Source organism: Mus caroli, unplaced genomic scaffold (genome assembly GCF_978045245.1).
Source record: "Mus caroli unplaced genomic scaffold, Mus_caroli_1 scaffold_2, whole genome shotgun sequence".
Classification (NCBI taxonomy): domain Eukaryota; kingdom Metazoa; phylum Chordata; class Mammalia; order Rodentia; family Muridae; genus Mus; species Mus caroli.
Genome location: NW_028227257.1, coordinates 114,457,792 through 114,472,663, shown reverse-complemented (window position 1 = coordinate 114,472,663; position 14,872 = coordinate 114,457,792). Strand labels below are relative to the sequence as shown.

Here is a 14,872-nt window from a genome sequence, read left to right as displayed (position 1 = left end):
ATGTACAAAAGACAGCATGAACGACAGGCGCGTTCATCACTACTGACTCTTCAGGAAATGACAAAAGGCAGGTGATAACTCACTTGATAAATACAAACAAAAGGTATTGCTGATTTTAACGCAGCATACAGAATTTCAGTACAAACTCCTGTGAAAGGAGCAGGGCAACCTCTAAACATGTTTTCTCATTAGTAAAACGAGAAAGGTGCAGCTAGGTAGACAGTTGCTAAGACACGCTTCTCTGAGCACAACCAGTGTTTCATCTCTCTTAGCCACCACTGAGAAGGAGTCTGCTTGTGGATGTCTTATCAAAAGGTATGCCATCAGTGACCAGTCACTAACGTCCCTTTCACAGTCCCAGCACCAATGTGCCACTGACATACAGATGCTGGAGTGTATGGTATCACTCATCTAACTAAGTCCAACCTCCTATGCCTAGATAGGGGACTAAAAAACAGCTTTAAACTGACTATGAAGGTAAGGAAATTGAAGAGTTGGTTAACATTACTAATTCCACTACAAACTATGTATGTTTGTGAGTGCATCTGTGTGTGTGTGTGAGAGAGAGAGGTCAACATCAGGTGCAGTACCCTGTCACTTTCCATCACATGTTTTGAGACAGGGTCTTTGACTTAATCCAGAGCTCAGCCATCCAGAGAGGCTGAGTGTCCAGCAGCCGCCCCTATGATCCTCCTGCTGTCTCTGACACGCCAGTGCTGGGCTGAAGTGTGTGGTGCTGCACCCAGCTTTTCCTACAGCTTCTAGGTGAATGCAAGGGATCAAACTCGGGTCCTTGTGCTTGGGTGGCAAATACTTCACTCTGCCTTCCTCCAATGTAAGGCACTACTGGGTTTTTTTCTTTGGTTTTGCATTGCTGGAGATTTACCTCAGAGCTGGGCACAGGCTAGATGAACACTATACCGTGCACTTCCACTCCCAGCTCCACATGCATGCTGAAAGTTTTCCAGAAACATGACTGTTTTTATAAACATATTTGTTTTTGCTGCATTTATTTTCTAATCTTCTTTATTAATAATCTAATCAGGCTTCTCCACCTGAGCCGATAGATGGTCCCTGGAATAAAGGCACTTAGCCTTGTTACAACCCTACTGACCTTACTGTCTGTTTCACAGTGAACCAGGGCTTCTCTATAAAATGTAATTGCTTTCTCATAGTCTCGCTGAGCGGCGGCGTGTTTCGCAATCTCTGCACAAATTTCAGCTGCGAAGTGTTTCTGTGAAGGAACTGCATCTGGCTGCTCCATCTGAACTCGCTTCAATATCCGAGCCTGCAGTTCTCGAGCCTAGAAAAAAAAAAGCAAGCGTTAAAACATGAGAAAGAATTGGGAAAGGAAAAGGTGCAATTTTCAACAGTTTATATGGCAGTATAATTGTCCTATAAGATTTATTTGAGTGTTGATGGTCTGTGATAGAACAAACTAATCCTCCTGCCCCGGAAAAAAAAAAGCCTTTTTAAGACAAGCAGCTACCTGCCAATAAACCAGCAGGCAGTATCTGTCCAACCAAAGAACTGCACTATTGAGTCTATATGTTACAGAGATGACCACAGAAGAAGAAAACATCATAAAGGAAACACAGTGATGGAACAATTAGGAAGATCCTTAGATAGTATTGATAAACAATTATAAATGCTAAATGATAATTAGGTCTTTTAGAAACGAAAGGGTGACAAAACATGAATCTACATCATATACAGCAAAGAGTAATTCTGTTTCATGAAATTTTAATTGTTTGTTTTTTTTTCGAGACAGGGTTTCTCTGTGTAGACCTGACTGTCCTGAAACTCACTCTGTAGACCAGGCTAGCCTCAAACTTAGAAATTTGCCTGCCTCTGCCTCCCAAGTGCTGGGATTAAAGGCGTGTGCGTCACCATGCCCGGCTAATTTTAACTTTGATTACATTGCATATATGTTTTCTGTTTTTTGTTATATATGTAGGTATGTATGCGTACACACACACACACATACACGCATACATAGAAAGAAAGAAAATTGCCCACAGTAAGAAAGAAAAAATGAAGAATAAAATACAGACAGTATTTGCTACAGAGGATCATGGCAATGGCCTCAGGGTTGTCCTTGATTTAATGATTTGAATCTTGGAGGTAGCCTCGGTTTATAGTCATTTACCTATCTTATTAATAACATGTCCCTCTTTTTTTATAAATATTGCAGAGGCTTCGATATCAAGGCACAGTCCCAAGCAAGGGCCTTCTTTCTCTGTGCCATCCTATGGCAGAAGGTGAGAAGATCAGAGAACAGGAGGCTGATAGGAAACTTAAGATCTTCCTAGTCTAAGTGAAGCCACTCATGCTGGCGAACATTTTAAACATCCTTCATAGGTTGTTTAAACTCCCAGCTCTCTTTATTGATAGTTAAATTTCTAACACATTCTTTCTAAGAGACACAGTTAAACCACAGCAACTATTCCAAACAAACATAGGTTGTAAGTCTTTGATGGTGGTCATGATGCAATGTCGCTTTGTTTTATAATTTGGGTAGCATGTGATAGTCTAGGAGCTTCTACTTTGTACCTGTAGATCATTTGCTCTACAGACATACTTTGAAAATGTATCAGAATCACCAGCTGAGTGTGAAAATGTTTGTTTGTAAATTCCTTGGTGATACTGATGCCAACAGAAACCATGCCTGCAGATGGCTAGCTGGCCCTCAGGCACTCCACCTGGCACTGCACAGGCTGCTGTTACAAAGAAGCAGGCATTCACAGGTGGGGAGCACCGCAAGTCAGATGAATGACTGGCGGGGCTGATAGTCACTTCATACTAAACAGTGGTCTAAATGTTAAATGAGATTATGAATATAAAGTTGCCAGTTCAGAGATGGGTATATGGACACTTAGTAAGTACGACTATTTTAGCTCCGAGTAACTGAAAACCCTACTCAGCACACGCACTAGTTGCTTTTGCATCTTTATTTTACTGTGAAATAACTAGGGTGCATTATCTTTTATATCTATTTTAAGTTTCTTTATTAAATTATTCAAAATTATATGATCACATCGCTTCCCCCTTCCTCTTCCTCTGGCCAGCTCCTTCTGTGTCCTACCTCCATTCAAACTGGTGGCTTCTTTTTCTCTTGTTTTTATTGCTACATATATGTATAAATACACAAATATACAAATACAACCTGTTGAGTTGCTTTAATGTGGCTCCCTATTCAGAAGCTCTGTGATTTGAATGATAAATTTTATGAATTAAAAGATTTGTAAAAGAATATGCAATTTATGTAACCTGAGTTATATTTTTTCCATCAGCTAAACTTCCAGAAAGGCAAATAGTCTACTGCTGTGCATCTCAATTGTTTAGCTCTTTGAAGAAACTCATTTATAAATGTGTGTGTGTGTGTGTGTGTGTGGTGTATGAGCCAGAGATAGAGAGGGAAACACACACACACACACACACACACACACACACACACACACAAGTGAAAGACCTTGTTATTTTTGTAAGGATAAATAAATAAAAGATAATTGAATAAAATAATTTTGCAAATTTTGTATTTAAACATTTTGTAAAAAATGTTAAGTTGCTGTAAGAATAAATGTAGCTATTGTTAGGAAATATTTTGTATAGAACATATATTTATACATTTATTTTAAAGATTTATTTCTATTTATTTTAAATTATGTATAGGCATGTGTGTCCGAATATCAGTAAATGCATATGACTGTAGGTACCCGAGGAGGCTAGAGATACCTAGTCACTCCCTGGAACTGGAGTTATAGATGGTTGTAATCTGAGAACCAAACTGAGTCCTCTTAACCACTGAGACATCTCTACTGCTCCAACATACATTAAAAATATTAGTATATTATGTTTCTTCTTAGTTTTCAGAAGGATTAAAGCTAAATTAATTTGTTACACTAACAACATAAGCCCGGTTAGCATTCACATTTTAACCCTTCTATATTTTATAATATATAATTCTAAATTCTTTCAACTTTTTAACTTCTAAAGTATAGGTATGAACATTTTTTTTATTTACTTAAGAGTAGAAATATAATTTCTTTTTATCTATAAGTCCATCCAACCAACTCCAATTATACAGTGGTTTTCACAGGAGTAGGAAACAGGATACTGATTCAATCTTGGAGGTCAGGTGGGGTTTTAAAAATGGCTTCTAACTTTCCTTTCTATTTTTGTAGCTTTATGTTGCAAGCCTGATGGCTGCTTCAAAATAAAATACACCATTAAACTGAATGTAATATTAACTTTTACAAAAAAATATACACAGCAAAACTATATACATTGGGTAAAACAAATGTTGAATATAAGAAATATAAACAAATAAAATCCGTGTATACTAGAAAATCTTATCCAGAGTTAAGCTGTGGAGTCAACAGAGAGTGGATAAAGAGGTAAACGTCAGTTAAATAAGAACCCACTGGGCCTATACACTCTGAAAACACAGACTTATTAACACTTTCAGAAGAAATGCTTGATTCATAAAGGACATAGGAAGATCAGTGAAGGACAGACAGGAACAGAGAGCTGTTCCAGGCCATCTGCCCTGAGCAAGAGGAAACTAGGAACAAGAGCTGCCCTGAGTGCTTCTCTGGGATGAGTAACAGAAGAAAATACTCAGGTCTTACAAGTGGCTAAGTCTCAGAGCTCTCTCTTAAAGCTTGTTTATTAGATGTACTGCTTTGTTTTCTGGGCTAGGAAGGTTGTACATGTGGGGTTGGCTCTCTACTCCACCACCAGGCCTCAGGGGATCAAACTATAAGGTGGTGAGTCTCGAAGCCAAGTTCCTCTACGCACTGGCTAACCCATCTTGCTGTTTCTTGCCTCTACATTTCAGGCCATTGGACTTCGAATGCAGTGCACTGTCAGGAGCAGAGGGTCACACCATGGAGGGTGCCATTGGCTTCATCACTGTTAAGTCATAACCTGGTATTCCAGAAGACCTTTGTCCCGATACTTCAATTATCTGTGCCAATTAACAGCTTAAGGTTTTGAGACTCAACAGCTGTGGATAAATTCTGGACAAAGGTGAGGGAGCTACAGTTGGTAGCATATTGGGCCCTGGGTATGGAGGAAGCTAGCTTTGCTGAGTCATGCTGCACTGTTCTCAATGTGAAATTATATCAGATGATACAGGCAAACCAAATATTCACTAGTGATGATGGGCTCTGAAAAATTTAACCTGTTCTTATGATAATTCTGTAATATACAAGAATGTACTGTAGATGTCTAAATACTATATATTTAGCTATCTGGAAATCAGGGACTGGAGAGAAGTGCTTTCAATGGTTTAAGAGACTTGCTCTTTTTGCAGAGCACTTGGGTTCAGTTCCTACCATACACATCAGGTGACTCACAGATGACAATGACTCCAATTCCAGGGGATGAACTGTCTCCTCTAGGTTCCGTGTGTGGCACCCCATGATCATGGTGCATATATAGACAAACAGGCACACACACACACATACATAAAGAACATTAACTAAGAAATAATTAGAGATTAGAGAGAGAAGTGGACAATTGGTAGAACATGAAATCAACTATTAAATAAAAGTACAGGTTGTAGAGAACATGTATGCATAGCAATGCTTACATAACACGCTGAGTTATTACATAATTACCTACTTGTACAAAAGATTCTTTGTTTGGCTTCAGAGGGAAATGAATTGTGTAGTGTTAACTATAAATCAAATTCAAGCAGCCAGTTTGAAAGGGATGAGAGACAGGATGGGAAAGGCAGAGCTGGAGTCAAGGAGAAGGGTAAGCTGAGAGCATTCACCGCAGTCCACACAGCACCCACAGAACACTGAACATGGATAACAGAGCATGGAGGGAAAAATGAACTGAAAGTAAGCTTTAAAAGGTCAAGAAAAGAGAACACGAAGTTTTAAATTTCAAAATAAAAACAAGTTGTAAGATGGTAGATAGAAGCCCAAATATGATCTACAATTATGCTATGTGCAAGCAAATAAAATATCCACTTTGGAAGAACTACGTGCACTCAGCCATCTCTTGATTTTTCATTTTGAGAGAATAACCCAGTGGGATCTTGGAGCTGGACTTCATCTTGTTTTGTAGCGAAAGCAGGCCTTGAACTTGGGTTTTCTTCTTTCCCAGTTTCACAAACAGTTGGGAGTTCAAACTTGTGCTACTAGGCCTGATAATAAATTAAATGTCCCAATGAACAGATTAACAGAAAAAAATTGTCAGAGCACATAAAAAGTACTCATTGTTGGTCTTCAGATTCTCATTATAAGGAAATGGATGTTGAAAGTAAAAACATATTCTGTGCAAACAAGAACCACAAGGAAGCCAGAGCCAGACAGAGAGCTGGTGACCAGGCTGATCCTGACAGAGGGACAGAAGGTAAACAACAAAAAAAACTTGTTCCACAGTTATCTGTCTGACTGTCACACTCGAGCCATGGCATGTGCCATCCTCAAAAAGTCAAATGACATACCACAGTGACACTGGCATATGCTGACCACTCCATAACGCCAGAAACCTATCACCACTGTCCACAGAAACTAGTTCTCAAGCTCATTGTCATAGAGAACAGAAGCAAATGTCAACAAAGCTCAAAGGATTGGGATAGGCAAAGTGTGGTGCCAGCACAGTGCAACTACAGAAGTCAGGGCATGGTCCCCAAACCTGGCAGTCCCAGAGACTGCTGGTTCAGTTTTCATTTCAAGTCTGCAACACTTTATGTTTCTAAAAAGATTTTTTTTAAAACCATTTGTTAAACACAAGAAAATCAAGAATAAGGAAGACCAACATGTGGATACTTCATTCCTCCTTAGAATAGGGAACAAAATACCCATGGAAGGAGTTTCAGAGACAAAGTTTGGAGCTAAGATGAAAGGATGGACCATCCAGAGACTACCCCACTCGGGGATCCAGCCCATAATCAGCCACCAGACACAGACACTACTGCATACGCCAGCAAGATTTTGCTAAAAGGACCCTGGATATAGCTGTCTCGTGTGAGGCTATGCCAGTGCCTGGCAAATACAGAAATGGATGCTCACAGTCAGATATTGGATGGAACACAGGACCCCCAATGGAGGAGCTAGAGAAAGTACCCAAGGAGCTGAAGAGGTCTGTAACCCTATAGGTGGAACAACAATATGAACTAATCAGTAGCCCCAGAGCTCATATAACTGCATATGTAGCAGAAGATTGCCTAGTTGGCCATCATTGGGAAGAGAGGCCCCTTGGTCTTGCAAACTTTATATGCCCCAGTACAAGGGAACACCAGGGCCAAGAAGTGGGAGTGGGTGGGTAGGGGAGCAGGGTGCGGGGAAGGTATAGGGGACTTTCCAGATAGCATTTGAAATGTAAATGAAGAAAATATCTAATAAAAAATTGAAAAAAAAACACCCCCTCAAATTTGTTTGTTAAAGTCATTAAAAATGTGCATACAATTAAGAAGAAAACTTCTTTTTTAAAAAAAATTCTAATAAAGTGGCATCATATAGTTAAAAAGCAAGCAAGCATTCAAGGTAGCCAGAAGGCAAAAGAGTGATTAATAATATTAACAAAAATAAGCCTTTGTGTGATTACCAAAATGGAAGGCAAATAAAACTAAAAATATCAAGACTATGAAAGATACCTTTTCATATAGTAGACACAGGCATTCAGAAGATGTTATTGAACTTGACAACTGAACACATTATTTTTAAAAACATGACCATCTAAATTGACAAAAGAGGAGATTTTAAATGGTCAGCGTGAAATCTATTAAAGTTGAATTAATAAATAGTTTCGATAGAGGAATTGTTGAGGCTTCAATGGTTTCAAAATTGATGTGTCCTCACTATTAACCATCTTCAGGCATTGAATCATTATTGGTTTTGATAACTCTTGTGAGTATTGGGTCAACAGAGTATTTTCTGCCCTCTCCCAGTCACACACACTGTACCTGCTGTAATGCGGCAATCGCGTCGTTGGGTCTCTCCATTTTAGAGTAAACTTTTGCAAGAAGGACTTGGGACCGCCCATCCACCATGAGAGCTGACAACTCACTTACTAAGAATGGAATGCAAAGGGGATAATGTCATCTTAAGCAAATGTCTATATTTCTATACATTAAAAATGTCTTTAAAAGATTTTGACAGTGAAAAACTTAAAATTTTAGACAGAGTATAGCCAAGCCTTCAAAACAAACAAACAAACAAACAAACAACACCAACAACAAAAACAGGATGTCGAATAGTAATTGACTTTTAAGAAAATGAGAGTTGAACAGTAACTTGCAATGGTTTTTAGACATTTATTAACAGGTAATCTCACCACTTACATCGAGATTGCAAATTTTAAGTGTGTAAAGATGTCTGTCTGTTGAAGTCATTAAAATAAAACAGTACCTGGATACAATTACAAATGAAATTGCTTAAATTTAATAAACTAGCATTGTTAATGTCAGAAATTAAAATGCCAATGGGTCTGGTTTCTAGTCTAGGCTCATCTCTAGCTAGCTGTGTAACCCCCCCCCTTTTCTCTTGTAGCACAATACTAACTACCTAGCTTGCTTAAGGTAAGACTTCAAATAAGCCAACTTGTGCTAAATAATCCAATCCAAAACATGTAATGATCGATGGAATACCTTGTGACTTAGGGGTATGTCAGACCCCTAAATGCGGACAAAGTAAGTGTGCTGCACAACTTATGCAGTGTATGATCCAGGCCACATTGTGCTACAAACTTCTATCTCCACCTTGCTCCTGTGGAGGTCAGAGCAGCCCTTGTGGGAGCTGGTTCTCTCCTTCTCTCATATTGGTCCTGAAGTTCAACCTCAGGCTGGCATCAAGCACTTTTACTATCTGACCCATTTTGCTGGCTCAAACACTTGTTTAACATTTCAACCTGAAAAGTAGTGTTTTTTTTAATAATGAATTTAATTTAATTTAAATCTAGGTAACAAAACGTAGTCTATCATGAATCAATTTCCAAAAATGGCAGTTTTGTCATAGTAACTTTACAGTAAGAAAAGCTGTGAAGTGGGCATAAGTAACAAGTTTTCAGCGAGTGTGAAAGCCCATGTACCACTGTCTTATCTCTGGCCCAATTAGAGGGGCAGAGTGGGCGGGGCTATAAAATTATGTAGCTGGATTGATTCTGAAAAGCTTCGGATCACTTCTGGATTCGGAGGCTGTAGCAGGAGTGTGCAGTTGGGGACGGAATCAGCCAGGCCAGCCAGCTCCCATCCTGACCTGGGAGAGACTGGAGATAGAAAGTAGAAGGGGAGTAGTGGGAACACTGAGATTCAGAACTGAGCCAGCAGCTGTGTAAACAGAATGACAGGCACAAGCCAGGAGTGTGATTCTCACCAACTACAAAAGAGAGGAAAATCCATCCCATAATCAGCCTCCAAACACTGACACCATTGCATATACTAGCAAGATTTTGCTGAAAGGACTCTGATATAGCTGTCTATTGTGAGACTTTGCCTTGGCCTAGCAAACACAGAAGTGGATGCTCACAGTCAGCTATTGGATGGATCACAGGGCCCCCAATGGAGGAGCTAGAGAAAGTACCCAAGGAGCTAAAGGGATCTGCAACCCCATAGGTGGAACAACATTATGAACTAACCAGTACCCCGGAGCTCTTGACTCTAGCTGCATATGTATCAAAAGATGGCCTAGTCGGCCATCACTGGAAAGAGAGGCCCATTAGTCTTGCAAACTTTATATGCCCCAGTACAGGGGAACGCCAGGGCCAAAAAGTGGGAGTGGGTGGGTAGGGGAGTGGGGGGGGGAGGGTATGGGGGACTTCTGGGATAGCATTGGAAATGTAAATGAGGAAAATACCTAATAAAAATATTAAAAAAGAAAAAATAAAGAAACCAGATACTAGTATTTATTAGCTGTGGAGACCTGTACATGTGAAGGGAAGTGAGTTGTAGGCTGCTGACTTTAAAAATAGGGACAGTTTAATGCTAATGAATGAAATAACACATGAAATGTGTGTGAAGGTATGAGTATGCCTCAAGCTGTATTCAGCAAACATTCAGTGAGCATTTCCTATACAAACAAAACACAGGTAACTTATATAAAATACATCCTTGTATCTTTACCTACAACCTTAGGCCTTTTTGTGTTTACTAGCTAGATCTGACAGATCCATGCACCCTGTTTGGCATGAGTAAGAAATCACACACTCAATGTATCCATAATTGCGAGGATTTATAGGTCAACTTTATAAAAGCTAAACTAAGACCATTTGGGAGTATTAGAAAGCTTAGGGTAGACTTCTTTACAGATGGAAACATACAAAATGATAGCAAAAGGAAATCAATGGAATGTGACAGGATTTTCCCTGTCCAATTACATTAAAATATTAGTGCAGCAGGAGGCCTGTGATTGGACAGGGAAAAGGGAGGAGGAGCTAAGAGTTGTAGAGACAGAGAGCAGCTCAGGGGAGAGGAGAAGCCAAGATGGAGGCAGAGGTACAGGATGAAGAACCTGAACCAGCATGGCTTTAAATAGGCACAGGTAATCATGGTATCATAAAGGTTAGAATAATTGGGATAATTTGTCTAGACTAGGTGGGCAGCTTTATCATTATCAATTGGTTCTAAAATTACTGTAGTCACATCTTGTGAATTTATTGATAATATAAATCTGATTAGTTAATTATAACCTTCAAGAGTTTTGATTTAATTGGTTATCAGAATGTGGGACCGCCGATTACAGGGGTTTATGGCTGAGAAGGAACCAGTAGAGCCAGAGGCAAGCGGACCATAGGTGAGAACACAGCAACCAGTTGCTGAGTGAGCTAGCTAGAGAGAGACTCAGTAGACCACGCCAGGGCAGAGTTGTAGTGGCTGACTGCAGGATGGTTAGTCATTGCATAGGGTTGGCATGGCAGCCAAGGGAACTCCAGCCCAGCCATAGAGTTGGCAGGCAGAGAATAGACATTGCTGGGATAGAGAGTTGCTGGCAGTAGTGCGGGAAGCCTGCTGGTCTTTTTTTCATATTTCCCCGCAACAATGGAATGAAATTGAGTTTCTTACAGAGTCATATATATGTTATCTATTAAGAAATAAAGCCTTGTATTTGAACAAAATAACTAAATTTAAATTGGCTATCCATTTTGAAGATGGATAGCCACCTATCCATAGAACACCTATGTGGTTGAAAGTTCTTAATTAAAAAACAAAATAAAAAAAAGGCTAAGTAACATCTTAAAAGAGTTTCATAACACTGACTAGGAAAGCTTTTTCAAATATAGCAACTTAGAAATCAAAGGAGGAGGATGGTCAGACACAATATGATAAGGCACAGTAAACAGACCTGGTAAAGAAATACCAGCCCCAGCAAGACTATCTGCCAGATCAAGGCAAAGTATTAAGGCAAAGGGGATGTATTAAAAGCAGCTGTGATCCATAACTACTAAACCTCAGTCGCCAAAGGGGTGCACATGAAAGCAGGGCTGTGCTTTAGCCTCACAATGACTGCTACACATATTTTTTGTTTTGTTTTGTTTTGTTTTGGTTTTGGTTTTTCGAGACAGAATTTCTCTGTATAGCCTTGGCTGTCCTGGAACTCACTTTGTAGACCAGGCTGGCCTCGAACTCAGAAATCCGCCTGCCTCTGCCTCCCGAGTGCTGGGATTAAAGGCGTGCGCCACCACGCCCAGCTTGGGCATTTTTTATCTTTAAGAAAGTATAAACTTTTAGGCAAGGTGGCTCATGAATTTAGGCAGCTGAGAGATACGAGGACTGGTATGAAATCTAGGCCAGCCCGAGCCTAAAGTGAGACCATCCTTCCCTCAGGCAAACAAGAGAAGAGAATGAAGCAACAGTCAATTCCTGTAAGAACACAGAGGTATACAAACCAAAATCTTATCTCAGTTTTTTTTCTTATTTTTCTTCAAATACTAATCAATACTAATACTCTGTGAGTAATACATTCTAGCATGCATGTTTGAAATAGAGGGCTGTATTTGCAAATAAGGAAGGAAATTATAAGACAAAAATTCATCACTACATAATTACACATACACGATAACCTATTGTACATGTGCATATATATATATTATACATATGTGTGTGTATATATTGTATACATGTACATATGTATAACCTATCATACATAGTCTAGTGTGCACATGCATTCCTCAGTTTCCCAAGGGACTGGTTTCAAGCACATCCAGCCAATAAGCAAATCCATGGATGTATAACTATGTTGTGTAGGTGATGCAGTATTGGCACACAACATGCACATGTCCCCTGACACCACTTAAACCATTGCTAGATGACTAATAACATCCAACACAATGTAATGTTACACAAATAGCTCTTCTACTGTGCTAGCTAGAAAAGAGTCAAGAAAAACGTGGTTGGTACAACAGCTTTCCTTTGGAATATTTATGAGCCATGGTTGGTTGGGTCTGTGGATTCCAGAACATTAACTGTAACTGTGTGTGCATCAGAAGAGAGACAGGAGTAGACTAGCTTAGGAAATATGCAGCTGTTAATTGGAGTTTTCTCTGGTGAGTGAGAGAGCAAAACTTTCACTTACTTCAGCAAGCTTTGAATTCTGACATGAGAATCTTAGGTCTTTTAAAAATCTTACAAAATAAACCCCGGACACTTATAAAAATACAATGTGGAAATATTGGGGAAAATATGAATGCATAAATCTTTGTCTAGCACTTTATTCTTCTGAAATATAAGCAAGTATTGAGAGCGACGACTCAGTGGTAACAATGCTGCTAAGCCGCATGCCAACCCTAGTTTAATCCTGGATCCTATTTCCCAAGCTGTCCTCTGACCTACCCGATGGCAAGTGTGTGCACCTGAAATACACACTACAAATCGAAAAGCAGATCAATGTAAAAAAATTAAGGACCAAGTATACACTAAGGATTAAGATATAAGCATATTAGCTGTCATGTGGTTTATGGTATAATGTGGCAAAGCAAAATAATGCCAGTAAAATTAAAAATATTACCAAGTTATAAAACATTAATGCAGATAGTATGAATGTACTGGTATCAGCATATATTTCCTCATATTCTATATGGAGAAAATTGCTGAATAGGTAATACATTTTATTAAATAGGAAAATCAAAATGATCACATTTGTATAAAACACAAATAAAAACACAGAAAATATACATTTAATCACATTCTACCTATATGGAATGTAATAAGAGTAAGCAGAATTTATGGAACAATAGCTGATTTGTGCATTATTATACTTTTATAATGGCTGACATATTTTTTGTGTGAATGTGTGTATGATGTAGAGGGCATAACCAATGTCTGGTCACCCTAACCTTTGAGATAGGGTTTCACTGACCCTGGAGCTGAATAACTTGGTCAGACTATCTGGCCAGGATCAAACAGACATACTGTCTCTTACTTTACCTTTGAGATGAGGGGTATATAGTGTGCCAGGCTTCTTAAAAGCTGTTTAATGTCAGAACTGGGGATCCAAACCTAGGTCTTCAAGGAAGCAGTTTACCATAGAGCAAAGATAAAGATTATAAAAGTGTTGATGTGCTTAAAGACCAGTAATTGTGATTTACATATAGCTTTGTTTTATCATTCTAGAAATTTTATAATTTGTTCTTTTATAGCACAATGGACTATTTATCTGTTAACAGATTTACCTGCTATTAGACTTAAAGCCCACTCACCTGGTAGAACTGAATCTGGAAAAATATACATGAATTCATACAGCCAACCACATGTAAAAATATCGAGAAAATCAATATGCAATTCTGTATTATAAAAATAAATAGCCCAGATTTATCAAGTAAATGGTTTTTTTGTCATCCAATCATAAAGACTTGCATACCAGGATCATGAGCTAGAGAATGCTGGAGCACTTTCTCTGCTTTCTCGTACAGCTTCAGTCTCAGTAGCAGCTCGGCCAGGTCATAGCAAAGGCAATTCTGCTGTCCACTTTTCAGAGCGGCTTCATAATAGGTGATTGCCTAAACAAAGCCCATGTCAATTAGGTTTAATAAGAGCACAGAGACTTCATACAGCCAAGGCATAAGGCACATCTATAACCAGAAATAATATATTAAGTATTTAGGCATGTATCCGTGCTGTCAGTGAAGTATGCCGCTTTTCTTAGGGAATCATAGCAACTAGCATCCTTTTTTAAACAATCAAGGGATAACGAACAGTTCTTGGCAAAAATATTTCTCTGGAGATTATTCTAAGGTAAGCAAGCTTTCTCAAATGCATCTGCTTTCCTAGTTGGTGCACATAAACTTAACAGTGACCAGGACTAGCAAAAGAACACACAGTCGAGGGCAATCCTTTATCTCTACTAGAAACAACAGCAACAGCACAACCACCTTAAAGCACATAGCTTGGCCAAGCTGGTGCAGCAGAAAGGAAATGGCTAGGCTACACTACACTGTACATTATACAATGTGATATTAGTGACCTTATGGCCATTATTTGGTTGCAAACACTGAGATATAAGAAACGCAAAGGAAAAGGTAGCATCAAAACAATCTCCACAGAGTGTGGCACTGGAGAAAGTGAGTCCCCAGGAAAATCTAACGACACAAATACCAGTGTGCTCACCCAAATGTGGAGATTAAAATCACCAAAGATGTGGAGGGTGGCAGCTGAAGACTTCTCTAGAGCAGGTCTCGATCGACTTGGCCCACTAGGTGTATCATACTAGGTGTGAAGCACTTACCTTTGAGTAATTGTGAGTTTTGACAAGTGCTTTTCCAATTTTTCTTGCCAGTGTTCCATCTTTGGGGTTCTGATTGAGTGCTTGCTCATAGGCCACTATGGCTTCTTCTGGCTAACATTGTCAAGACACAAAGAACAAACTTTAACAAACAGCTTAAGTAAGCCCATTAAAGAGCAACGTTTTAAGAACATATATGA

At 39.1% G+C, this 14,872-nt stretch overlaps 1 protein-coding gene across 2 annotated transcripts in view; it reads right to left on the bottom strand.

Moving 5' to 3' along the window:
* Positions 1–14,872, bottom strand: part of Ttc21b (tetratricopeptide repeat domain 21B) — a 75,756-nt gene that overhangs the window by 24,400 nt on the left and 36,484 nt on the right. For both annotated transcript variants that reach the window (XM_021155663.2, XM_085834820.1), the window contains exons 17-20: positions 14,676–14,786; positions 13,812–13,950; positions 7,925–8,031; positions 1,115–1,303 (exon numbers count right to left, since the gene is read on the bottom strand). In XM_021155663.2, coding sequence (XP_021011322.1) covers positions 1,115–1,303; positions 7,925–8,031; positions 13,812–13,950; positions 14,676–14,786 — 546 coding nt within the window. The remainder of the gene's footprint in view (positions 1–1,114; positions 1,304–7,924; positions 8,032–13,811; positions 13,951–14,675; positions 14,787–14,872) is intronic.